Source organism: Ambystoma mexicanum, chromosome 3p (assembly GCF_040938575.1).
Source record: "Ambystoma mexicanum isolate Mex_15411 chromosome 3p, UKY_AmexF1_1, whole genome shotgun sequence".
NCBI lineage: Eukaryota > Metazoa > Chordata > Amphibia > Caudata > Ambystomatidae > Ambystoma > Ambystoma mexicanum.
The window spans coordinates 4,007,083-4,034,791 of record NC_090925.1 but is presented as its reverse complement, the minus strand read 5'-3'; the positions used below and the strand labels follow the sequence as shown (position 1 = coordinate 4,034,791).

Sequence of the window (27,709 nt, the reverse complement as noted above, 5' to 3'; positions counted from 1 at the left end):
TCTTTCTTCATCCCCTCCTCTCTCTCTCTCTCTCTCTCTCTCTATATATATATATATATATCTCTTTCTCTATCTCTCCTCCATATCTGTCCCTCCTCTACTGGTCTTTCTTCATCCTTTCTCTCTCTTCCTCTCTCTCTCTCTCTCTCTCTCTCTCTCTCTCTCTCTCTCTCTCTCTCTCTCTCTCTCTCTTTCTATCTCTCTCTCTCTCTCTCTCTCTCTCTCTCTCTCTCTCTCTCTCTCTCTCTCTCTCTCTCTCTCTCTCTCTCTCTCTCTCTCTCTCCTCTATATATATATATATATCTCTCTCTCTCTCTCTCTCTCTTATATATATATATATATATATCTTTCTCTATCTCTCCTCCCATATCTGTATCTCCTGTTCTGGCCTTTCTTCATCCTCCCTTTTTCTGTCTCTCTTCGCATATCTGTCCATCCTCTTCCAGTCATTCTTCATTCTCTCTCTCTCTCCTCCCATATCTGCCCCTCCTCTTCTTAGTATTTCTGTCTCGGGAGGATAGCTCAGGGGCAACGTGCTCGCCTTGGAAGCAAGACAACAAAGGTTCGATGCCCAGGTACGCGCTTAGAAACCTTTGGGTATTAAACGGGTTATAAATAAACTATCATATCATTTCTTCATCCTCTCTCTCTCTCTCTTCTCCCATATATGCCATACCTCGTCTAGTTTTTCTTCATCCTCTCTCTTTCTATCCTCCCATATCTGTCCCTCCTCTTCTAGTCTTTCTTTACCCTCTCTCTGTCCCTCCTCTTCTATTCTTTCTTCATTATCTCTCTCACTCACCCCGCCCCACCTAATCTCTCCCTCCTCTTCTGTCCTTTCTTCATCCCCTCTCTCTCTCTTTGTTTCACTCTCTATCCCCACCCTCTTCTCTTTTTTCTCCTCCCATATCTGTCGTTACTCTTCTAGTCATTCTTGATGCTCCCCACATCCCTCGCCTAATCTGCCCTCCTCTACTGGTCTTTCTTCATCCTCTCTCTCCTCAGGCCAATCTCTTCCTCTTCGATAGGCGGTTCCCTCACCTCATCAACTACCTTTCATCTCCGGCTGTCTCCTCCTCTCATTCCTTGGTTACCTCACCCACTCTTCCCTCCTCCTCTGCCCCTCTTCAGGTTACCTCCACAACTTCGCAGGGTGTACCTCTGATTTGTACCCCTCCCCAGAAGGTCTTTAAGGCTGGCAACCTTCTTCATCTTGCCACTCTCAACTCCCCTCTGCTGTCAAACACTCCTCTGACATCTCCCACCTCCTTGAAGAACTGTACCTTGATATCCTTAGTCTTACGGAGACATGGTTCACGGCCAGCTCTGTCACAATCTTTGACACTCTCCTCCCTGAGGGCTACAAGATCCTCTCCGCACCCAGATCCACTCGGCCTGAGGGGCGTAGCCCTGATCTTTCCTAAGTGGTTTCCTGCCACTATCATTCCCACTCAGATTTACTCCTCTTTTGAATGCCTTGTCTACAGGCTCTCTCTCTCCTGACCACTCTCTTATTGTGGCTACTATCTATTAGCCACCTGGTCAGATCACTTCCTTCCTCTCTGAGTGGCTGACCTCTCCTCCTCCCTCATGGCCTCAACCACTCAGCTCCTCCTCTTTGGTGACCTCAACATCCACCTCGATTCTCCCTGTTTCTCATCTTTGCTCTTTCGCGACCTCTGCAATTCCCTCTCCCTCTCTATCCTCCCCTCTGGCCCGACGCACTCTGCAGGACACACACTTGATGTCTTCATCTCCTCTGGCCTCCCCCTCTCTATCCTCTGACCACTCCTCTCTCCTGGAGCGATCACTCCCTCCGCTCATCTCATCTCTCCCTCTCTTCCCCCCAAGCCAAGCCTACCCCAACACTGCCACCTACCTTCTCCGTCATCCGGCCCATGAAACGTGTGTCGGTTGAGGCTTTCGCTGTCACCTTCTCTCTCCCCCCATCCTCTGGCTGACTCACACCCGGACACAGCCCTGTCCCTTCTCTACTCTTCCATTTCTGATACTCTTGATGTTCTTGCCCCTGTCATGAGGATCTGCTTGAAGTCCAAAGCCAAGTGCAACTCTTGGCATGACTCCGACCTAGCTACACTTAAACATAAGTGCAGGGCGGCTAAGAGGAAATGGAGGGCTTCTTGTTCATCCTCTGACAAATTGGCCTGTCGCCTGCTCCAAAGGCAATACCGACTCACTGTCCGCACCAAGAAGAGAGTCCACATTCAAGCCTGTGTCTCTGCAGCATCTAACAACTCGGCCGAACTCTTTAAAATCTGCAAGGAGCTGGCCAACCCTGCTGCAGTCTCTACCCCTCCTCTTGCCTACCAGGCTCTCTGAAATGAACTAGCTTCTCACATTATCTCAAAAACCCAAGACATTCTGTCCACCCTCTGCTCCCTTCTCCCTCCTATTCCCTCTCAGTCTGTGCTTTCTGACCCTTCTTCATCCACCCTCCCACCCTCCTTCTCGTCCTTTCCTCTTTTCTCCCCTGACGAGGTCACTAGACAAGTCTGTTCTATGAAAGCCTCGTCAAAACAGGTTCATCCCTGTTCCTCTAAAACCATTAAGGACCACATTGACACCCTCGCTCTGGCTCTTGCTGATTTTTTCAACCACTCCTTTGCCTCAGGATCCTTCCCATCCCCTCTTAAGCACTCCTTTGTGCTTCCTCTTCTCAATAATCCCACAGCTGATCCTTCTTGTCCAGCTAACTATTGCCCAATTTCAATTACTCCCTTTCTGGGCAAACTACTGGAAAAGTTGGCCATCTCCCAGCTTAACCTTCATTCCAATTCTGTTGGCTGTCTCCATGACCACCAGTCAGGCTTCAGAGCTTCCAGAAGCACGGAAACTGCTCTCCTGAACATCCGTAAAGATCTGCTCTCGAACCTTGACTCTAACATTCCTCTGTCCTCATCCTACTAGATCTCTCTTCTGCCTACAACACGGACAGCCATAACATCCTACTCAACCGTCTCTGTGATAACAAGGGTATCGCCGATCAGGCTATGGGCCTGGCTGACCTCTTTCTTCTCTGATCGACCCTCTCAGGTCCAAGTTGGGTCCTTCCTATCATCTATATCCCTCTCTTCCTGTGTGTTCCCCAGGGGTCTAACTTCTCGCCCTGGCTTTTCAATCAATACCTGGCAACTCTTGGCCACTGCATTGCCATTTTCTGCTCAAATTTCCAGTGCTACGCTGATGACACTCAACTCATTTTCAGGCTGCCCTCGTCCACCTCCTCTCCCTCTCTCATCTCTGATTGCCTAACTGCCATTCAGGATTGGTGTGCGGCCAACGATCTCTGCCTGAATGTCAGCAAGACGAAATCCTCCTCATCTGCACTCCTTCACCATTCTTTCCCCTCACTCCCTGGCTGGCCTCCCTTGGCCCTCCTCCTACACCCACCTGCGAGGCTAAGAACCTCTGGGTCATCTTCAAAACCACACTTTCCTTCTCCACCCACATCTTTGATGTCTCTAAAAAGTCAAACTTCCTACTGCACCTCCTCAGAGGTACTCTGCCTTTCCTCTCCTTCCCTCAGAAGCTCGCTGTCTTCCATGCTCTGGTTCTCTGTAGGTTGGACTATTGTAACCCTTCTCTTTCTGCACTTATTAGACTTCCCCAGTCTGCTGCCTTAAACACAGCACTTGCCACTTGCTGGCTGCACTACCACTGTTTATTGCTTTTATTATCTATTTATTTTATTTATTATTATTTATCTGTTCTCCTCTGCTCCGCACTTTCCACTCTCCCCCTTCCACGCACTTTCCCCTTTCCCTTTCCCATGCACTTGCACGTTCTCAATGTCGCTGGGCCTAGTAAGATCATTTTTTCTGTTCTCCCCTGTTCCCCTCCCTTGCCTGGTCGCGCTCTGAAACACTTGTGTATGAGCACGATATAAATAAATTATCATATCATATCTTTCTCTCCTCCCATATCTGTCCATCCTCTTTTAGTCTTTCTTCATCCTTTCTCTCTCTCCTCCTCATCTGTCCCTCCTCTTCTAGTCTTTCTTCATCTGCTCTCTCTCTCTCTCTCTCTCTCTCTCTCTCTCCTCCCATATCTGTCCATCCTCTTCTAGTCTTTCTTCATCTGCTCTCTCTCTCTCTCTCCTCTTATATCTGTCCATCCTCGTCTAGTCTTTCTTCTTCCTATCTCTCTCTCTCTCCCTCCCCCACACACGCCTAATCGGTCCCCACTCTTCTAGTCTTTCTTCATCCTCTCTCTCCCCCATATCTGTGTCTCCTATTCTTGTCTTTCTTCATTTTCTCTCTCTCTCTCTCTCTCTCTCTCTCTCTCTCTCTCCTTCCATATCTGTGTCTCCTCTTCTAGCCTTTCTTCATCCTTTCTCTCTCTCTCTCCTTCCATATCGGTCCCTCCTGTTCTAGTCTTTCTTCATCCTTTCTCTCTCTCTCTCTCCCCTTCCATATCAGTCCGTCCTGTTCTAGTCTTTCTTCATCCTATTTCTCTCTCTCTCTCCTCCCATATCTGTGTCTCCTCTTCTAGTATTTCTTCATCCTTTCTCTCTCTCTCTCTCTCTCTCTCCTTCCATATCTGTGTCTCCTCTTCTAGCCTTTCTTCATCCTTTCTCTCTCTCTCTCCTTCCATATCGGTCCCTCCTGTTCTAGTCTTTCTTCATCCTTTCTCTCTCTCTCTCTCCCCTTCCATATCAGTCCGTCCTGTTCTAGTCTTTCTTCATCCTATTTCTCTCTCTCTCTCCTCCCATATCTGTGTCTCCTCTTCTAGTATTTCTTCATCCTTTCTCTCTCTCTCTCTCTCTCTCTCCTTCCATATCTGTGTCTCCTCTTCTAGCCTTTCTTCATCCTTTCTCTCTCTCTCTCCTTCCATATCGGTCCCTCCTGTTCTAGTCTTTCTTCATCCTTTCTCTCTCTCTCTCTCCCCTTCCATATCAGTCCGTCCTGTTCTAGTCTTTCTTCATCCTATTTCTCTCTCTCTCTCCTCCCATATCTGTGTCTCCTCTTCTAGTATTTCTTCATCCTTTCTCTCTCTCTCTCTCTCTCTCTCCTTCCATATTTGTGTCTCCTCTTCTAGCCTTTTTTCATCCTTTCTCTCTCTCTCTCCTTCCATATCGGTCCCTCCTGTTCTAGTCTTTCTTCATCCTCTCTCTCACTCTATTTCTCTCTCTCTCCTTCCATATCTGTGTCTCCTCTTCTAGCCTTTTTTCATCCTTTCTCTCTCTCTCTCCTTCCATATCGGTCCCTCCTGTTCTAGTATTTCTTCATCCTCTCTCTCACTCTATTTCTCTCTCTCTCCTTCCATATCTGTGTCTCCTCTTCTAGTCTTTCTTCATCCTTTCTCTCTCTCTCTCTCCTTCCATATCTGTCCCTCCTGTTCTAGTCTTTATTCATCTTCTATCTCACTCTATTTCTCTCTCTCTCCTTCCACATCTGTCCCTCCTGTTCTAGTCTTTCTTCATCTTCTCTCTCACTCTATTTCTCTCTCTCTCCTCCCATATCTGTGTCTCCTCTTCTAGTATTTCTTCATCCTCTCTCTCTCTCTCTCTCTCTCTCCTCCCATATCTGTCCATCCTCTTCTAGTCTTTCTTCATCTGCTCTCTCTCTCTCTCTCTCTCTCTCTCTCCTCCCATATCTGTCCATCCTCTTCTAGTCTTTCTTCATCTGCTCTCTCTCTCTCTCTCCTCCCATATCTGTCCATCCTCTTCTAGTCTTTCTTCATCTGCTCTCTCTCTCTCTCTCCTCTCATATCTGTCCATCCTCGTCTAGTCTTTCTTCTTCCTATCTCTCTCTCTCTCCTCCCCCACACACGCCTAATCGGTCCCCACTCTTCTAGTCTTTCTTCATCCTCTCTCTCCCCCATATCTGTGTCTCCTATTCTTGTCTTTCTTCATTTTCTCTCTCTCTCTCTCTCTCTCTCTCTCTCTCTCCTTCCATATCTGTGTCTCCTCTTCTAGCCTTTCTTCATCCTTTCTCTCTCTCCTTCCATATCGGTCCCTCCTGTTCTAGTCTTTCTTCATCCTTTCTCTCTCTCTCTCTCCCCTTCCATATCAGTCCGTCCTGTTCTAGTCTTTCTTCATCCTATTTCTCTCTCTCTCTCCTCCCATATCTGTGTCTCCTCTTCTAGTATTTCTTCATCCTTTCTCTCTCTCTCTCTCTCTCTCTCCTTCCATATCTGTGTCTCCTCTTCTAGCCTTTTTTCATCCTTTCTCTCTCTCTCTCCTTCCATATCGGTCCCTCCTGTTCTAGTCTTTCTTCATCCTCTCTCTCACTCTATTTCTCTCTCTCTCCTTCCATATCTATGTCCCCTCTTCTAGTATTTCTTCATCCTCTCTCTCACTCTATTTCTCTCTCTCTCCTTCCATATCTGTGTCTCCTCTTCTAGTCTTTCTTCATCCTTTCTCTCTCTCTCTCTCCTTCCATATCTGTCCCTCCTGTTCTAGTCTTTATTCATCTTCTATCTCACTCTATTTCTCTCTCTCTCCTTCCACATCTGTCCCTCCTGTTCTAGTCTTTCTTCATCCTCTCTCTCACTCTATTTCTCTCTCTCTCCTTCCATATCTGTGTCTCCTCTTCTAGCTTTCTTCGTCCTTCCTCTCCCTCTCTTCTTCCATATCCATGTCTCCTCTTCTAGTCTTTCTTCATCCTCTCTCTCACTCTATTTCTCTCTCTCTCTCTCCTCCCATATCTGTGTCTCCTCTTCTAGTCTTTCTTCATCCTTTCTCTCTCTCTCTCTCCTTCCATATCTGTCCCTCCTGTTCTAGTCTTTATTCATCTTCTATCTCACTCTATTTCTCTCTCTCTCCTTCCACATCTGTCCCTCCTGTTCTAGTCTTTCTTCATCCTCACTCTCACTCTATTTCTCTCTCTCTCCTTCCATATCTGTGTCTCCTCTTCTAGTCTTTCTTCATCCTCTCTCTCACTCTATTTCTCTCTCTCTCTCCTTCCAAACCTGTGTCTCCTCTTCTAGCCTTTCTTCATCCTCTCTCTCTCTCTCTCTCTCTCTCTCTCTCTCTCTCTCGCTCTCTCACTCTCTTTCTCTCTCTCTCTCTCTCTCTTTCCATATCTGTGTCTCCTCTTCTAGTCTTTCTTCATCCTCTCTCACACTCTATTTCACTCTCTCTCCTTCCATATCTGTGTCTCCTCTTCTATCCTTTCTTCATCCTTTCTCTCTCTACTTCTATATCGGCCCCTCCTGTTCTAGTCTTTCTTCATCCTCTCTCTCACTTATTTCTCTCTCCTTCCATATCTGTGTATCCTCTTCTAGCCTTTCTTTGTCCTTTATCTCTCTCTCTCTCTCTCTCTCTCTCTCTCTCTCTCTCTCTCTCTCGCTCTCTCACTCTCTTTCTCTCTCTCTCTCTCTCTCTTTCCATATCTGTGACTCCTCTTCTAGTCTTTCTTCATCCTCTCTCTCACTCTATTTCTCTCTCTCTCCTCCCATATCTGTGTATCCTCTTCTAGCCTTTCTTCCTCCTTTCTCTCTCTCTCTCTCCTTCCATATCAGTCCCTCCTGTTCTAGTCTTTCTTCATCCTCTCTCTCACTCTATTTCTTTCTCTCTCCTCACATATCTGTGTCTCATCTTCTAGTATTTATTCATCCTTTCTCTCTCTCTCTCCTTCCATATCTGTGTCTCCTCTTCTAGTCTTTCTTCATCCTCTCTCTCACTCTATTTCGCTCTCTCTCCTTTCATATTTGTGTCTCCTCTTCTAGCCTTTCTTCATCCTTTCTCTCTCTCTCTCTCCTTCCATATCGGTACCTCCTGTTCTAGTCTTTCTTCATCCTCTCTCTCACTCTATTTCTCTCTCTCTCCTCCCATATCTATGTCTCCTCTTCTAGCCTTTCTTCATCCTTTCTCTCTCTCCCTCTCTCCTTCCATATCTGTGTCTCCTCTTCTAGTCTTTCGTCATCCTCTCTCTCACTCTATTTCTCTCTCTCCCCTTCCATATCTGTATCTCCTCTTCTAGCCTTTCTTCATCCTTTCTCTCTCTCCCTCTCTCCTTCCATATCTGTGTCTCCTCTTCTAGTCTTTCTTCATTCTCTCTGTCACTCTATTTCTCTCTCTCTCCTCCCATATCTGTCCCTCCTCTTGTAGTGTTTTTTTCATCCTCTCTCCATCTTTGCCTTTCTTCCCTCCATACTGTTGTCACATCCCTTTCCCTCCACTCCCCCAGCTTTGTTGCTCGTTTCCTCTCGTCCCAGTCTGTCTCCTCACCTCAAACTCTGCATTTCTCTCCACAGGCACCATCACTGCCCTCTTCAGGACCAATTTCCGCATGGAATTCCCCTTTGACCTGCAGGAATTGCCAGCTTTTGCAGTGATTGGGTAAGTGCTGGACACCCCTTTTCACTTCCTGGATCTTGGTCTCCGAATCAGGGGTCCACAGAGAGCTCATGGTTCTTCTTGGGGGGTAGTGGGAGTATTAGAGCCTGCTGGGCATCATTTCGCACAACAGGATGCATGTTCCAGTATCAAAAGGTTACTTTAAAAGCATGCAGCTTCGACCAGCACGAAAGCTTAATCTCTTGGAACACTCAAGCTTTTACATATATGCCATAGTCACATTTTAAACCTGGACATCTCTGTAGGGCTTACAATACTAGAAGCTGCAGCTATGCGGCTGACAAAGAATGAGTCAATCTTGCCAGGAATGAAGGACATGCGGCTAACAATGAATGAGTCAATCTTGACAGAAATGAAGGATATGGGGCTAACAATGAATGAGTCAATCTTGACAGAAATGAAGGATATGGGGCTAACAATGAATGAGTCAATCTTGCCAGAACTGAAGGCCATGCGGCTGACAATGATTTAGTCAATCTTGCCAGAAATGAAGGACATGGGGCTGACAATGAATGAGTCAATCTTGCCAGAAATGAATGACATGCAGCTAACAATGAATGAGTCAATCTTGCCAGAAATTAAGGATATGGGGCTAACAATGAATGAGTCAATCTTGCCAGAACCGAAGGCCATGCGGCTGACAATGAATGAGTCAATCTTGCCAGAAATTAAGGTCATGGGGCTAACAATGAATGAGTCAATCTTGCCAGAAATGAAGGACATGGGGCTAACAATGAATGAATCAATCTTTCCAGAAATGAAGGCCATGCGGCTGACAATGAATGAGTCAATCTTGCCAGAAATTAAGGTCATGGGGCTAACAATAAATTAGTCAATCTTGCCAGAAATGAAGGACATGGGGCTAACAATGAATGAGTCAATCTTTCCAGAAATGAAGGCCATGGGCTAACAAAGAATTAGTCAATCTTGCCAGAACTGAAGGCCATGCCACTAACAACGAATGAGTCAATCTTTCCAGAAATGAAGGACATGCGGCTCACCAGGAATGAGCCAATCTTGCCAGAAATGAAGGACATGGGGCTAACAATGAATGAGTCAATCTTGCCAGGAATGAAGGACATGCGGCTAACGATGAATGAGTCAATCTTGCCAGAAATGAAGGACATGGGGCTAACAGTGAATGCGTCAATCTTGCCAGAAATGAATGACATGGGGCTAACAATGAATGAGTCAATCTTTCCAGAAATGAAGGCCATGGGCTAACAAAGAATTAGTTAATCTTTCCAGAAATGAAGGACATGTGACTAACAATGAATGAGTCAATCTTGCCAGAACTGAAGGCCATGCGGCTAACAATGAATGAGCCAATCTTGCCAGAAATGAAGGACATGGGGCTAACAATGAATGAGTCAATCTTGCCAGAACTGAAGGCCATGCCGCTAACAACGAATGAGCCAATCTTGCCAGAAATGAAAGACATGCAGCTAACGATGAAGGAGTCAATCTTGCCAGAAATGAAGGACATGGGAGTAACAATGAATGAGTCAATTTTGCCAGAAATGAAGGACATGGGCTAACAATGAATGAGTCAATCTTGCCAGAAATGAAGGCCATGCAGCTAAAAATGAATGAGTCAATCTTGCCAGAAATAAAGGACATGCGGCTAAAAATGAATGAGTCAATCTTGCCAGAACTGAAGGCCATGCGGCTGACAATGAATGAGTCAATCTTTCCAGAACTGAAGGACATGGGGCTGACAATGAATGAGTCAATCTTGCCAGAAATGAAGGCCATGCGGCTAAAAATGAATGAGTCAATCTTGCCAGAAATGAAGGATATGGGGCTAACAATGAATGAGTCAATCTTGCCAGAACTGAAGGCCATGCGGCTGACAATGAATGAGTCAATCTTTCCAGAACTGAAGGACATGGGGCTGACAATGAATGAGTCAATCTTGCCAGAATGAATGACATGTGGCTAACAATGAATGAGTCAATCTTGCCAGAAATTAAGGATATGGGGCTAACAATGAATGAGTCAATCTTGCCAGAACTGAAGGCCATGCGGCTGACAATGAATGAGTCAATCTTGCCAGAAATGAAGGACATGGGGCTAACAATGATCGAGTCAATCTTGCCAGAACTGAAGGCCATGCCGCTAACAACAAATGAGTCAATCTTTCCAGAAATGAAGGACATGGGCTAACAAAGAATGAGTCAATCTTTCCAGACATGAAGGACATGTGACTAACAATGAATGAGTTAATCTTGCCAGAACTGAAGGACATGCGGCTAACAATGAATGAGTCAATGTTTCCAAAAATGAAGGCCATGGGCTAACAAAGAATGAGTCAATCTTTCCAGAAATGAAGGACATGTGACTAACAATGAATGAGTCAATCTTTCCAGAAATGAAGGACATGTGACTAACAATGAATGAGTCAATCTTGCCAGAACTGAAGGACATGGGGCTAACAATGTATGAGTCAATCTTGCTAGAACTGAAGGCCATGAGGCTAACAATGAATGAGTCAATCTTGCCAGAAATTAAGGAAATGGGGCTAAACTGAATTATAGGATTAAGGGCCAATTTTGGGGAATAGCTAATCTTGTGGTATGGAGAATTTACCTTAACCTAGAAATACTCTTCTCAACCACAGTACTCTGTTACTCAGAGAATACCCCAGAGGTGAGTAATGCTGCTCTCTTCATGCAGGCACCACAGTTTGGTCGATGTGGGAGATTGGCCCCTCATGTGTTCTTATTTTAGGGCATAGGGTTGGCTCTACCTGAAATGTTTCCTTTCTTGGAAACCTTCACAGCAAAGTGTGATGGTTGGTGGTTGGACAAGCTTGAGCCAATCCTTCTTAAGCATTGAGTCTTTCTCTTGGAAACATTCCACACCAGGATTGCGGAGGGCGTCTGTACATTTATAGTAGGGACACAACCACATGCAAACCACACTGGACAGCCAGATCACCCCACCTGATCAGAGGGAGACGGCCAACCTGAACAGCTGGGCTGCCGCTAATTAGCTTGGGGACACAAGTGGCCGAAAAGCCTGCAAAGTTGGGGTACTCTTTAACGGCAATGTAACGCTGAAGCTATCTACTACCCCCACTGCTGCAGCGGCTATACATACACATGCAGGCTTCTCCCTCACCTCCCTTACTGCTCTACCAAAAGCTTGATCTCCACTCTGGCCCTCAGTCACCACGACTCGTGCTCCTGCATTCTAGTGGGTGGTCTGCTCTATCCTCTCATCCCCAAGATATTGTTCTCAACTTTGCTTCTCACGCTCCTTAGGTCCATCCAACCAGCTACTATATGTCCCTCTCCAAACTCCTCCTACCACTCAAATCCCTAGATAGGATGTGCCCCCCCAACCATGTGGCCAACTCGCTCCCACTATGGGATGCACCCCCCAACCATGTGGCCAACATGCTCCCACTATGGGATGTGCCCCCCAACCATGTGGCCAACACGCTCCCACTATGGGATGCACCCCCCCCAACCATGTGGCCAACACGCTCCCACTATGGGATGTGCCCCCCAACCATGTGGCCAACGCGCTCCCACTATGGGATGCTCCCCACCAACCATGTGGCCAACTCACTCCCACTATGGGATGTGCCCCCCAACCATGTGGCCAACGCGCTCCCACTATGGGATGCTCCCCACCAACCATGTGGCCAACACGCTCCCACTATGGGATGTGCCCCCCAACCATGTGGCCAACGCGCTCCCACTATGGGATGCTCCCCACCAACCATGTGGCCAACTCACTCCCACTATGGGATGTGCCCCCCAACCATGTGGCCAACGCGCTCCCACTATGGGATGCTCCCCACCAACCATGTGGCCAACTCACTCCCACTATGGGATGTGCCCCCCCAGCCATGTGGCCAACTCGCTGCCACTATGGGATGCGCCCCCCAACCATGTGGCCAACTCGCAGCCACTATGGGATGCGCCCCACCAACCAAGTGGCTAACTCGCTCCCACTATGGGATGCACCCCCCCAACCATGTAGCCAACACGCTCCCACTACGGGATGTGCCCTCCAACCATGTGGCCAACTCGCTGCCACTATGGGATGCGCCCCACCAACCATGTGGCCAACTCACTCCCACTATGGGATGTGCCTCCCCAACCATGTGGCCAACACGCTCCCACTATGGGATGTACCCCCCAACCATGTGGCCAACACGCTCCCACTATGGGATGTGCCCCCCAACCATGTGGCCAACTCGCTGCCACTATGGGATGCGCCCCCCCAACCATGTGGCCAACTCGCTCCCACTATGGGATGTGCCCCCCCAACCATGTGGCCAACTCGCTCCCACTGTGGGATGCGCCCCACCAACCATGTGGCCAACTCGCTCCCACTATGGGATGTGCCCCCCCAACCATGTGGCCAACTCGCTCCCACTATGGGATGCGCCCCACCAACCATGTGGCCAACACGCTCCCACTATGGGATGTGCCCCCCAACCATGTGGCCAACTTGTTTCCACTATGGGATGCGCCCCCCAACCATGTGGCCAACTCACTCCCACTATGGGATGCTCCCCACCAACCATGTGGCCAACTCGCTCCCACTATGGCATGTGCCCCCCAACCATGTGGCCAATTCATTTCCACTATGGGATGCGCTCCCCCAACCATGTGGCCAACTCGCTCCCACTATGGGATGCGCCCCACCAACCATGTGGCCAACACGCTCCCACTATGGGATGTGCCCCCCAACCATGTGGCCAACTTGTTTCCACTATGGGATGCGCCCCCCAACCATGTGGCCAACTCACTCCCACTATGGGATGCTCCCCACCAACCATGTGGCCAACTCGCTCCCACTATGGGATGCGCCCCACCAACCATGTGGCCAACACGCTCCCACTATGGGATGTGCCCCCCAACCATGTGGCCAACTTGTTTCCACTATGGGATGCGCCCCCCAACCATGTGGCCAACTCACTCCCACTATGGGATGCTCCCCACCAACCATGTGGCCAACTCGCTCCCACTATGGCATGTGCCCCCCAACCATGTGGCCAATTCATTTCCACTATGGGATGCGCTCCCCCAACCATGTGGTCCACTTGCTCACACTATTCCCCTGATTGCACCCTGCAATCACAAGCCCTACTGAATTTGGTAGCCCCCCAGGCTCCCTGTGCTTTTTCCTGGCTACTCCCCCACCCCTGAAACTCGCTACCACTGGAAATGAAAAGCAAAGCTACCGCGCCAGCCTTCAAAGCTACCCTGAATCACTTCATACTGGGGAAGGAAAACTGGAAGTTTCTGACAGAGTCACCCCCCATCTCCTAAAAACTAACTTCCACCTTATAGTGCACCCGTCATCATACATGTGTATACACCTGTACCCATTGTACATAATCTACTTTCATTTTCATTGTTAGTTAAGGTTATGCACATTCAATGTTAACAGAAATCAATGTGAGTGGGCACCCTGTGCGTTACTGTATTTGAATAAATTTGGTAATCTGATTATGTGGTCCTGTTGCCAAACTTGCCCCCTTTGCACTGAGGGCCGAATAGAACAGTGAACTAGGTCCTGGCTGATTTGTCAGGAATTGGAAGGAACTCCCATGTACATATATGTATTATGTTGCAACGAAATATAGAAATGGAATCTTCAAATATCCATCAGTGTTCAATGTCTTTGTAATGTTTCCAAGAAAGTTCCGCGACGGCTATAGTGAACATCAACACTATGGGGCTCAATACACGGAAGGCGGTAAGGGTTAACGGTCACCGGTAATAGTACCGGTGACCGTTAACCCTTACCGCCTTACTACGAGGTCCCTTTGCGGGTTAGTACTTTAACGCCTGCTTTTTAGCAGGCGTTACAAACCAACCCGCAAAGGGACCAGGGTGCTAATTACGGTACCGCAATTTGCGGTACCGTAATTAGCACCTTCCCCATTCCCATTCTGCCCTATGGGGCAAAAATGGGAATGGGGAAGGGCAATGGGGGAAGGGGGAATTACTGCCCCGCCAACCTTGGAATAGGGCAGTAATTCCCCTTTCTAATAGCACCTTGGTCCACCGCCTACCGTGTAATGAGGCCCTATATTTCCATCACAGGCAGAAAACAAGCGTTTGGGTCCAATGCATTTCAGACGGTGAGTCCATCCTCAGGGGCCATATTCTGAAATGAATCCAAGAAATACACAGAAAGGTGGTGGTCAAATATATCTCTACGACAAAATACTAAACAAATGTACAAACCAAACTGGTTGACCTATAAACCATAATATATGCTACCCGCCTGCCCGTCTATGTGGGTGCGCTTCCTCGGGGCAGGTCTAGGTGCATTCTGTAGAGATGAGTGAGAATATCCTTCTGGGATCAAGAAGAATACATGTCTGTTTCAAAATCCACACACCTGAAGTGTGCAGGTATGATACTGGCAATGTAGGGTCTAGCTGGAGTTCATAGTGTTGTGAATCAAAACAATACCTACATGTGGGTGGGTAGCATTCTAGACCTTCTTAGAATGAGAAAATGTGCAAATGTAGTTGAAAACCTTACCGCCAAGGTGCAGAAAATGCAGTTTGACAGAGGTCATTGATGGACCGTCCCTATGTGTGGGAAACTGTGACTGTTGCCGAGTGTAAGAAATGTAGAAAGTGATGACGTGCTACCGGTGTAGTAGCTTTGTGATGTCATTGGGATGATTACATCACTGCGTATGATGTAGTGGCGGCTTCCGGGCGGTGCCGAGTCTGAATAATAAATCTGCTGTTGTGTATCTCAGTGGAAACAAGCTATTTATATCTGATTTTAGGAAGTACATTAATGTCTCACAGTGTAGTGACTGAATATAAGAAACTAAAAATAAAGTCCATAAGCGTTCTAAATACAATAGAAAATATAACCATGTGTGTACGAACAGTCTACACACATGTGGGATATCTGTAGGAAAAAGGCTAATTACAGTTCAGGGTAGATACAAGTCTGTGGATCTACTCGTACTAGACAAATATAAAATTAAAAAGAGTCTATTACAAAATGTGTGCCCTTAAGAGCATTTTTGTTACTTCTTCTGATAGCTTAATATTATAAAATACATGCAGTAATATGAAGTAATACAAGTTACATTAATAAGAAACAATGAAAGTTACATTCTTCATTGAGCCCTCCCGGGAACAGGGAATTCAGACGGTCAATCCAGAAGTTCTCTCTTTGATTTAGCAATCTTGTTGGATCTTGGTTGCATCCTTTAGTGTTGATGACTTGCAGAGATTACATCTCTGTGTCATCCAGAGAGATCTAAAAGAGGGGAGGCCTAGTTCAGTATGCATCGCTTCAACCGGGACCGACTGGGGTACTCCCAGTATGTAACGCAGTATCTTTGCTTCAAGTGTTTCAATATCTATAATCCTTCTAGCAGGAAGAACCGCAAGGCCATATAAGATACTTGGCATAATGCGTTTGCGGTAAACCATCGCCATTCCTTTACATTCTATCCACCCCTGTGGCGCGTAAAGCGCCTTAGTATGTACCATTTCTCAAGCGCTTTTAGTCAACCAATGTTGTAGTAGACATTTTTAAGGGGAGGTTTTTAATATGGAACTCCAAATAGTTATAGCTGTCAACCACTTTGATCTTTGAATCATCTATATACCATGAAGGGCTGGCAATTTCACGTTTACCACCAATAATCATCATTTCTGTTTTTTTTAATGGATTTTAAGGGGATTACGGTGAGCATAGATGGCTAATGCAGATAATGATCTTTGCAGCCCAATTTGTGTACGATCCATTATAATTGTATCATCTGCAGATCCTGCCCATGAGACCGCAGTCTTACCAATGCATGGTGGGAAATGTTGCACTGCATTTATGGCGTCATCCATCTCGATAACATACAGATTGTATAATGCAGGAGCCAATACACAGCCCTGTTTCATACCTATATTGGTAGTAATAGCCACTGTGAGATCCGCCTCCTTATTAAATCGTATGGCAACTGTGGTATTTGGATATAAAGCTATTATAAAATATAGCAAATTGGGGTCAATATCCCATTTCCTCAACTTTCTCCACAACAATGATCTATCCACCGTGTCTAATGATATGATATGATATGGAATGGCATTTATGACGCGCCTATACACAAGGGTATGCTTTACTAAAATCAATAACAGACATATAGTCTATCATTCATTCTGCTATTGCATGCTGAAATAAAGTATTGTAAGATACGGATGTTATTTAATATATGATATCCTTCACGGAACCCGGTCTGAAAAGGCGACAGTAAGCCAGCTTCCTCGACCCATCTGTTCAACTTCTTAAGCATTATTGAAGCGAAACGCTTCTGACTTCCACCTGTCATGGCCAGTAACTTGTCATTCCTAGGGTTAGCCTGATCTCCCCCTTTAAAAACCGGGACCATGATCGATCTATGCCAACGAACCGATATAATACCCTCAGTCACAATGTTTAGGAAAATATTCTTCAGAACCTTGGCCCAGAATTTGGGATTCTCTTTTAAAATAATGTTGGTCATCATATCTGGCCCAGAGAATTGCAGTTATTAATGAATTTACTGATATAAAAAATATCATCATGGATGAATCCATCCAGAAAACTGCTATTTAACTTGTATCCAATCACTGCCCTAATCCATTCATTTTCACTAATTGAATTATTCTCGATCTTAGAAATGGTATTAATATTGGTCCTAGCCATGGGCCGAAATCTCCTGTCGTCATGTTTTCTTATAGGTTGAAATACCAGATGTCAGTTGGCATTATTCAAAGATGCTTCATGGGCTATTTGCACTTTTAGCACACCTTTACTCTGCCACGTGAGGCCGGGATGTCTATTGACCAATCTACTTCAGTAGTAGTATTTATTTTTTGCTGATTGGATCTCTTGATCTTAACGGGCCACATGGGCCAAATCATGTATCTTGCGTCTAATGTTCAACCCAAGATAATATTTTAATGCCGGGATTAATATCGATAGATTCCATTTATGGGCCCTCAACCACCCGTATATCCGGCAGCCAATTGCATTGATCAAGTTAGTCAATTTATCCATTTCCTTGTTACTCCAAATGATACGATTACCAGCACAGTTAAGGGTGACCTGTTCACAATAGTTCACAATCGCCAGTGGTTTAGGTAAACTCTGCGTCCATGTTACTGTTGCATGGTCACTCAATTCATTAAATGTTGTCATTATGGCCCCACAACAATGCTAGAGTTTATGATCGACATAACAATAAACCAGGGCTGAGGAATGGTCTCCATTGGACCAAGTATCTTCGATCGGTTCCGGACTCTTGCCTTTGTTATTAAAACAGGTAAAATCATACATATTGAAGGCTGTGCCCACTTGGGATCACAATCAGTCGTCATTAATGTTTATGTTTATGTGTATTATTTGATAATGCGCTCCAAACCCTGGGGTAGACTGGGTTTCAGGAGTATCATGGCCGTTAGGTACCGTGAAAATTAGTTGTCGTTGGACCAGAGCCAGTTTTTTACCTTACATCTGAAGTTGGTGTAGGGTAGGTTAGCCCTTAATGCAGTAGGCAATGCGTTCCAAGCCTGGGCAGCTCTGATAGGGAAGCTTACTCCGCCCGCTTTGGATCGTCTAAATCTAGGGGTTTCAAGCAGAAAGTGGTTGGTTGCCCTAGTGTGGTGGCTGGACGATTTTCTAGTCAGTCTGGCCGAGATGTAGGGGGGTGCTGTGTTGTTAAGCCCTTTGTGGGTGAGTGATAGTGTCTTGAGAAGGACTCTGTCGCTGATTTTAAACCAATGGTGGTCTTTCCTGATGTTGGAAATATGTTCTCTACGGGGTTTGTCGAGGGCTGCTCTAAGAGCGTTGTTTTGAAGGATTTGCATTTTATTTATGGTGGTTTTATTCGCTTCTGCATAGAGGGCGTTACAATAGTCCAGCTTCGACATTACTAGTGCATTAGCTAGCGTGATGCAGTTAGTTTCGGAGAGGTAAGGTCTACAGGTCCTGATTAATTTACAGGTGTATGCTGTGGAAGATGCCAAGGTGTTAACTTGTTTTTTGAGAGATAGAGTGGAATCGAGGTAAAAGCCTAGAGTTTTTACCTCAGTTGCCACCTTGATTATGTTACCATCTATAATGAAATTGCAATAGTTGGGACTCAGTTTTCTAAGGTTGGAGTCGGATCCCAAGATCAGTATCTCAGTTTTGTCGTCATTTAGGCAGAGGCCGTGGGACGCCATCCATGCCTGAATGAGGAGGTACATTTTGTTTACTAGAGCTGTGTCTTCTACAAAGTTGCCCGATAGTGGTATGAGGATCTGCGTGTCGTCCGCATAATTAGTATAGGTTACCCCTAATCTGTCAAGTTTGTTGAAGAGAGGCTTAGTAAAGATATTATACATTGTCGCGGAGACACATGAGCCTTGTGGGACACCACAAGTGATATGGATTGGGTCCGCTGCCGCTACAGGGGAGAACACTCTCATTGTACGGTTGGCTAGGAAGGATTGTACCCATGCTATAGCTTCACTTGAGAAGTGGGCGGCAGACACTAAGTGGTTGCATAATACTGCATGATCCACCAGGTCAAAGGCCGCTGATAGGTCAAGGAGGAGGAGCATAGCTGTACTACCTTTATCCTTCAACTCGTCGATTTGTGTCTTGAGGTCGATAAGGGCCGTTTCAGTACCGTCAAGTGGTCTGAAGCCAGATTGCCGTGAACCTAATAGTTGGTGTGTCTCCAAATAGTTTTGAATTTGGAGGTAGGCTACTCTATCGATGATTTTAAGGAGAAATGGGACCGTAGTAATGGGCCTGTAGTTAGTGGGGATTGCTGGGTCAAGTGTCTGTTTTTTGAGTAGGGCAGTACCCAAGATTCTTTAAGGTTTGTAGGTACAGTACTCGTATTAAAGGAGGCATTGATAAGTTTCGAGATGAAGGGTGCTAAATCTCTGGCTGCATTCTTGATGATTTGCGCAGGGCAGGTGTCGCCTTGGCAATTCGATGGTTTAAGGGATAGAATGACCTTTTCAGTTTCCAATATGGAGATGTTAGTAAACCTGAAGGGTTTACAGTTGCTTTGGGTGGATGTGCTGGGTATCTCTTTCAGGGGGGTGGTGTGAGTTCCACTAGGGCTCAAGGAGGCTTTTTTATTAGCAATTTTAGATTGAAGGGTTGTGATTTTAATTGCTAATGCATTTTGGATGCTGGTGCACCAAGATTTGTCCTTGGGGACATTGTCTGTAGGGGCAATTGGGTTTTCCAATTCTCGGAGAATAGTGAAGAGCTCTTTGGAATTCGAGTTGGCTTCACTGATTCTATCATTGAATTAATATTTTTTAGTTTGAGTTATTTCCTTCTTGTATCTTTTGGCAAAGTTCCAAGTGTGGTTTTGTTGTCAGCGGAGGGAGCATGCCTCCAGATAGCTTGGAGTTTGCGTTTTTGGATGCACATTTCTTTGAGTTGGGGGGTGAACCAAGAATTAAGGTGAGCTTCACGTTTGCTTTTATGGAATTTGATAGGGGCGAGCTTTGGCCATGGAGTTGTTAAATGACTCAACTAACTCGCTAGGGTTGGATTCATTGGAGCTGGCAGTGAGAGCTGGTAGGAGTAGTGGGCGTAGTTTTTCAGCAGTGATTTCTTTTTTGCTTCTCGTGGGTATTTGGGGTACTATTTTATTCTTGTTAGGTTTGGGAGGCTCGATGCTGGCTGTAAAGCATATGAGATAGTGGTCCGTCCATATTTGAGGTAGATTACTAGAGATGGTAATGTCGCAGTTATGGTTAGCTATCCAGTCTAGTGTGCGTCCTTTTGTGTGTGTAGGAGCTAGGACATTTTGAGTGATGTCGTGGTTGGCTAGAATGGATTGGATAGATTGGGCTTGTTTATCCTCAGCGTCGTTAAAGCCTAGGTTGAAGTCTCCTAGTAGAAGGAGCTGGGTGGAGTCTTTAATGCTGTTAGTAAGGAGACTGGATAGGTCTTCCTCAAAGTTGCCTAATGGGCCTGGTGGTCTGTACACAAGAAGTATCGTTAGTGTGCTATTGTTTGAGATAGGTATTTTGGCTGAGAGAAGTTTGCATGATGTGATTGCTGGGTGTGGGGTGAGTCTAGCAGCTAACTGCGTTTTGGTTATGATGGCCAGGCCACCTCCTCTAGTGTTAGGCCGGTCGACTCTTAGGATGTTGTAATTGTCCGGTATGGCAGTCATGAGGGCCGGGCCGGCTGCATTCTGGAGCCAAGTTTCAGAAACAGCAAGGATATCAAGTTGTCCATAGCCAGTATATCAGCTATTTCAGTATTGTGAGCTATAAGGGACCTAGCATTAATAAGGGCTCCTGATAATGTAGGAGTTGTAGTGGTATCTTTGGCAGATCTGGGATTAGGGTGGTTGGGTCTCCTCTGTTTGTAATATTGGTCTCCTTGTGGTTCGGGACGATTTGTCGTTGCTGAGGCTAGGAAGTTAGGATTAATGGCAGTAGAGGTACGTGTAGGTACTGGTGGACCGGTTCTTTTATTTTTGATGTCATAAAGTCGTGGCAGCCTAGCTCTGAGTCACATGTTTCTCTCTTGCAGGTTGCAGGGGGTGAGGTTGGTGAGGGCCATTATTGTGGTGATGGTTAGAGTAGTCCAGGCTAAGGACCAGGATGTATATAGTAGGCAGGTCTGGAGGATACGCATGTTGGGTGAAGAGGGCACAGTGGCAGGTATATTGGGCTGACCCAGTAGGGGCTCAGATACAATTGTGCTGATGCTTTAGCATCAAGGTTTGACAGTTTTAGTCAGGGCTAGTCTGCCTATATACTTCAGAGGGGCATCACAAGGCACAATTAAGCTAGAATGCGCAGGGCAACATCTAGATTTGGGCATCAATGGTAGGTTACAATACACATGGCAGCACCTAAATTAGATGCATCACAGGGCATCACAAGGCAACACGATTAAACTAATATGCACAGGGCAGCATCTAGATTTGGGCATCAAAGGCAGGCTACAATACATGTGGCAGCACCTAGATTAGAGGCAACACAGGGCCACACAGTTGAGCTATAGTGCACGGGACCGCATCTAGATTTAGGTAACAAAGGTGGGCTAAGGTACTCAGATGGCGCACCAGAGAAGCGGCAATGCACAAGTAGGTTTAAGAATGCACTGAGGCAGTATCAGGATACTGTAGGTGTTGGAGGGATGCAAGGCATGGCAGTACAAGTATGCTGAGGTACTATCAGTACGCAATGGGCGTAAGCAACATAGTGCAGGGTTTTAGCATTTGTATTTAAGAAAGATCAATGCCCGAAGCAGAATGGAGATAAATTGGGGCAAAAAAGTCATTTTCAGCGGAGTTCAGGTAAATTTGTAGCAGAGTCTGAGCAGATAATGTCACTAGGGTACAGTAAGCTGTGATGCAGAGTTACCTTGACGGTCGTGTGTAAGAGGACCAGGGGTTCTGGCAGACGGCAGAGTAGGGAGGTAACAGGCATGGAAACAGGAGACGGCCTTATTAGCAGTGGGCCTTGAGTAAAGTGGGCCGGCTTTGCCGGCCGGTGCCCAATGAGAGGACAAATAGGCAGGGGCAGCCAATCAGGAAGGCTTGCTCAGGCTTCAGTAGGTGATGCAGGCAGGCATCAGGAATCGGTCTTGCGTAGGGGTTACTTTGGGTAGGGTCTTGTGATTGGGTTACCTTCAACTGGTTAGAAACAGTCCTACTATAAGTCTTTAATCCTGGAGCATTCAAATCTCCAGAAATTACAATGCTACCCATGGGACAATATATCATCCATCTATTAATAATGTTATCTATCAAATCTAAGATCTTATTAACCCGTGCCTTTTCTGGAGTGGAATAAATATTTATAATGAATATGCTAACTTCCAGAAATGATGCCCCTAACCTTACAGACAATACATACGCAGAGTTGTGATCATCACAGAAAGGACAGATAGTAAGATATGACTGCACACCAATAGCCAGGCCCCCCATCGGTCTACCTTTTGAGACTGCACATGGCCTCTGAGACCACACGTGGCCTTTGTACATAGAATACTGTAGCCATCTCTGGCCCCCCACCGGCCCACCTCTGAGACTGCGCGTGGCCTGTGTGCATAGAGTACTGTAGCCAGCAGGCCCCCCACCTGTCTACCTATGAGTCGGCGTGTAGCCTGTGTGCATAGAATACTGTAGCCATCAAGCCGCCCTCTGAGACCGCGCGTGGCCTGTGTGCATAGAATACTGTAGCCATCAAGCCGCCCTCTGAGACAGCGCATGGCCTGTGTGCATAGAATACGGTAGCCATCGATGGCCCCCCACCGGTCCACCTCTCAGATCGCATGTGGTCTGTAGCCATCAGGCCCCCCACTAGTCTACCTCTGAGACCGCGCATGGTCTGTGTGCATAGAATACTGTAGCCATCGCTGGCCCCCCACCGGTCTACCTCTGAGTCTGCGCGTGGCATGTGTGCATAGAATACTGTAGCCATCAGGCCCCCCATCGGTCTACCTCTGAGACCGCGCGTGGGCTGTGTTCATAGAGTACTGTAGCCATCAGGCCTTCCATCAATCTACCTCTGAGCCCGCGTGTGGCCTGTGTGCATAGAATACTGTAGCCTTCAGGCCCCCGCATCGGTCTACCTTTGAGTCTGCGCGTGGCCTGTGTGCATAGAATACTGTAGCCATCAGGCCCCCCCTCCTGTATACCTCTGAGACTATGTGTGGTCTGTGTGCATAGACTACTGTAGCCATTGCTGGCCCCCCACTGGTCTACCTCTGAGTGTGCGCCTGGCCTGTGTGCAAAGAATACTGTAGCCATCAGGCCCCCCCATCGGTCTACTTTTGAGTCTGCGCGTGGCCTGTGTGCATAAAATACTGTAGCCATCAGGCCCCCACCTGTCTACCTCTGAGACTGCGTGTGGTCTGTGTGCATAGACTACTGTAGCCCTCGCTGGTGCCCCACTGGTCTACCTCTGAGTGAGCGCCTGGCCTGTGTGCATAGAATACTGTAGCCATCAGGCCTCCCCACCTGTCTACCTCTAAGACCGCGTGTGGTCTGTGTGCATAGAGTACTGTAGCCATCAGGCCCCCCACCTGTCTACCTCTGAGACCGCGTGTGGTCTGTGTGCATAGAATACTGTAACCATCACTGGCCCCCCACTGGTCTACTTTTGAGTTTGCGCGTGGCCTGTGTGCATAGAATACTGTAGCCATCGGGCCTCCACCGGTCTACCTCTGAGACCGCTCGTGGCCTGTGTGCATAGAATACTGTAGCCACCGATGGCCTCCCACCGGTCTACCTCTGAGTCTGCGTGTAGCCTGTGTGCATAGAATCCTGTAGCCATCAAGCCGCCCTCTGAGACCGCGCGTGGCCTGTGTGCATAGAATACTGTAGCCATCAAGCCGTCCTCTGAGACCGCGCATGGCCTGTGTGCATAGAATACTGTAGCCATCAAGCCGCCCTCTGAGTCCGCGTGTGGTCTGTGTGCATAGAATACTGTAGCCATCAGGCCCCCCATCGGTCTACTTCTGAGACCGCGCGTGGCCTGTGTGCATAGAATACTGTAGTCTTCAAGCCGCCCTCTGAGACTGCGCGTGGCCTGTGTGCATAGAATACTGTAGCCATCGATGGCCCCCCACCAATCTACCTCTGAGACCGCGCATGGCCTGTGTGCATAGAATACTGTAGCCATCAAGCCGCCCTCTGAGACCGCGTGTGGTCTGTGTGCATAGAATACTGTAGCCATCAGGCCCCCCACCGGTCTACCTCTGAGACCGCGCGTGGCCTGTGTGCATAGAATACTGTAGTCATCAAGCCGGCCTCTGAGACCGCGCGTGGCCTGTGTGCATAGAATACTGTAGTCATCTTGCCGTCCTCTGAGACCGCGCGTGGCCTGTGTGCATAGAATACTGTAGTCATCAAGCCGCCCTCTGAGACTGCGCGTGGCCTGTGTACATAGGATACTGTAGCCATCGATGGCCCCCCACCAATCTACCTCTGAGACCGCGCATGGCCTGTGTGCATAGAATACTGTAGCCATCAAGCCGCCCTCTGAGACCGCGCGTGGCCTGTGTGCATAGAATACTGTAGCCATCGATTGCCATTTCCTCCATAACCCATGTTTCCTATAATATAAATATGTCTTTAGATCTTAATAATGCTTTAGCCTCCATTTTCGTCACGAAGAAATTAAAGACCCGCATATTCAGCTGATCTGTTGGAAGGATTCCAAGCCAATAGTTGTTTTTAGTTAACCTGTCGCGAGGCATACTTGTAGTACGCAGATTGAGATGGCCTGTGTGCTCTCTGTTATTCCCATCCTGGGAACCAACCGGGGTAGCAGTTCCCCCCATCTCCTGTCCTGTGATGATCACAGCTAACCACCAATTGAAGCCCCAACTCCAGTAATTGGTCCGAGCAGCAGCAAAGCAGAGAGACAAGTGCTGGGGTCGCAAATCCAATCAGCACCCAATTTGTCCCACTGTACCATTAGGGTAACTCTACACATGTAATGTCCCCATAACTTAGTGTTGACAGCCATGGTATCTGATCCCAGAGTGTCAATAGTGGCGCTGTGTTGAGAAAAGGACTCAATTCAATCAGCCTCCTGAGGGAGTTCCACATATTCATTCCCACTGGTACATTTCTAATGACCTTGACCTTTGATCTCTGCTGATTTATCTCCATGGGCCTCCTGATATTTTGAGTGCTGCTGGTTCTTGATTCATCAGCCGCAACGAGATCTCTCTTCATATCTTTCTTTGTACCATTCTTACCAATGACATCATGTGATTGGTCAATGTCACTAGTAGACCTGTTCTTAGTTGGCAACCTAACCATTGGACCCTTCTTTACCAATGACATCATGTGATTGGTCAATGTCACTAGTAGACCTGTTCTTAGTTGGCCACCTAACCATTGGACCCTTCTTTACCAATGACATCATGTGATTGGTCAATGTCACTAGTAGACCTGTTCTTAGTTGGCCACCTAACCATTGGACCCTTCTTTACCAATGGCATCATGTGATTGGTCAATGTCACTAGTAGACCTGTTCTTAGTTGGCCACCTAACCATTGGACCCTTCCTTACCAATGACATCATGTGATTGGTCAATGTCACTAGTAGACCTGTTCTTAGTTGGCCACCTAACCATTGGACCCTTCCTTACCAATGACATCATGTGATTGGTCAATGTCACTAGTAGACCTGTTCTTAGTTGGCCACCTAACCATTGGACCCTTCTTTACCAATGATATCATGTGATTGCTCAATGTCACTAGTAGACCTGTTCTTAGTTGGCCACCTAACCATTGGACCCTTCTTTACCAATGACATCATGTGATTGGTCAATGTCACTAGTAGACCTGTTCTTAGTTAGCCACCTAACCATTGGACCCTTCTTTACCAATGGCATCATGTGATTGGTCAATGTCACTAGTAGACCTGTTCTTAGTTAGCCACCTAACCATTGGACCCTTCTTTACCAATGGCACCATGTGATTGGTCAATGTCACTAGTAGACCTGTTCTTAGTTAGCCACCTAACCATTGGACCCTTCTTTACCAATGACATCATGTGATTGGTCAATGTCACTAGTAGATCTGTTCTTAGTTGGCCACCTAACCATTGGACACTTCCTTACCAATGATATCATTTGATTGGTCAATGTCACTAGTAGACCTGTTCTTAGTTGGCCACCTAACCATTGGACCCTTCTTTACCAATGACATCATGTGATTGGTCAATGTCACTAGTAGACCTGTTCTTAGTTAGCCACCTAACCATTGGACCATTCCTTACCAATGATATCATGTGATTGGTCAATGCCACCAGTTCTTAGTTGGCCACCTAACCATTGGATCCCTCAATTCTGCATGCCTTATCATTCCATTCATTGTGTCCTTGGAGACAGTAACCTTTTTCCCCATCAGTGAAATGTGTGGGCTATTGTTCTGCCCACTTTTCGCCATCTGCACCTTTCCACTTGTTTTAGGCCAGAGACCTTAGTCTTATTGGTCTCTCTTTTTTGGGTGTCTTCCTTCTCGGCTGAGGTTTGATTCACGGCACAGTGTACCCATTGCATCTTGTTCGGTTTCAGCAAATATTGGGACAGAGTCGTCCATGGGACTAGTGTGGTCAAGAGATTCAGTAACAGAATCTTCGCGAGTCATAGGAGCTGCCTATTCATGTTCTCAATCATCCTTCTCTTGTTGGCCCCATTCTCCCTGTTTATCTTGGTGTTGGGACTACCACAGTGTAAGACTCCTTGCTGAGTTCACCTCTGCAATCTCAATATCGGTCTCTAGAACAATGTCCCCCCCTCCAGCAAGCGTGCGCGTTGTGCCTTCTCAATCTGCTGCAAGACTCGTGCACAGTCCCAAGAGAGCCTCTACTTTTGCCAGAGTCGTGTTCATTATAGAGGTCAGTATTACCATATGTGGTTGTTCACCTTGTTTCACCATTGTCATCGGACTAATTTCGCGCCCGCGCGCTCGCTCCCTCCGCATACTCAGAGATCGGTACCAGCTCCTGTAGGTTGGGGGTAGCTGATAAATTAGACCCGATGTTAGTGTCATAGTCAACATTCATTGGGCCCAAGGAATTCCTTTAAAGATTGATTCCTAGATTTAATAGGATCCGTCATTATCAATATGAAGGGAGTCCTAAGTGTTAGTTGCTTTATTTACTGTGTCGCCCCCTGCTGTTCAGTGTTTACAGCAATGGTTGCTATCAAGTTGCCCGGTAAGAAGGCACTCATCTTCCTGTTTTCCCTTCTCTTGCACGGGCAGCCTTTTGCTCTTCCATGCGCTGTAGGGGGCTCCAGGGTCTCTTCCCCGCTGCCACTGTCGCCCCTGCTTCATCGCCCAGCAGCTGCTGCTCACTGCATCTAAATGTGTTTAGCCCACACAGGGGGAGAAAAGGCAAAGAGGCCCAGAAGCAGTCAAAGAGAGGAATGGAGGTGGCCTCTGAGGCGCGAGGAGGAAGCCAACACCCAGGTCCTAAAACTCAGCTAGGGGGGGCAGCCTCTCCGGTTAAGCCCTCAATACCCCTCTCCGGTTAAGCCCTCAATACCCCTCCTGATGCTTCCACGGTGGTTGACTTCCAGTGCCACATTGCAGATCAATTCAATTTTCCCAGCGCTGTGGCTGGAACCCAAGAGCGCAGCCTGTTGGCTGCTTTCTCCACACTGAACACGGGAGCATTTGCTGCACTTCCGCCGGCAGGGGGAGTTTACATACGGACTCCCGTAGGCATGGCAACCCTCTGGTCCGATAGCACAGCGAGTAGAGCGCTCGCCTTGACATCCGTGCAGAGCCTGCTGACTGGGGTTCAAATCCCTGCGGGGCCAAACTCAGCCTTTCATCCTTCAGAGGTCGATAAATGAGCACCACACGCTGTGGGTAATAATAAGCAGCGCTCAGATGCCTGAGGGTT

At 47.1% G+C, this 27,709-nt stretch overlaps 1 protein-coding gene across 1 annotated transcript in view; it reads left to right on the top strand.

The window, feature by feature from the left end:
- CLCN1 (chloride voltage-gated channel 1) overlaps positions 1 to 27,709 on the top strand; it is a 1,282,884-nt gene that overhangs the window by 469,481 nt on the left and 785,694 nt on the right. The window contains exon 9 of the mRNA XM_069650302.1: positions 8,221 to 8,305. Coding sequence (XP_069506403.1) covers positions 8,221 to 8,305 — 85 coding nt within the window. The remainder of the gene's footprint in view (positions 1 to 8,220; positions 8,306 to 27,709) is intronic.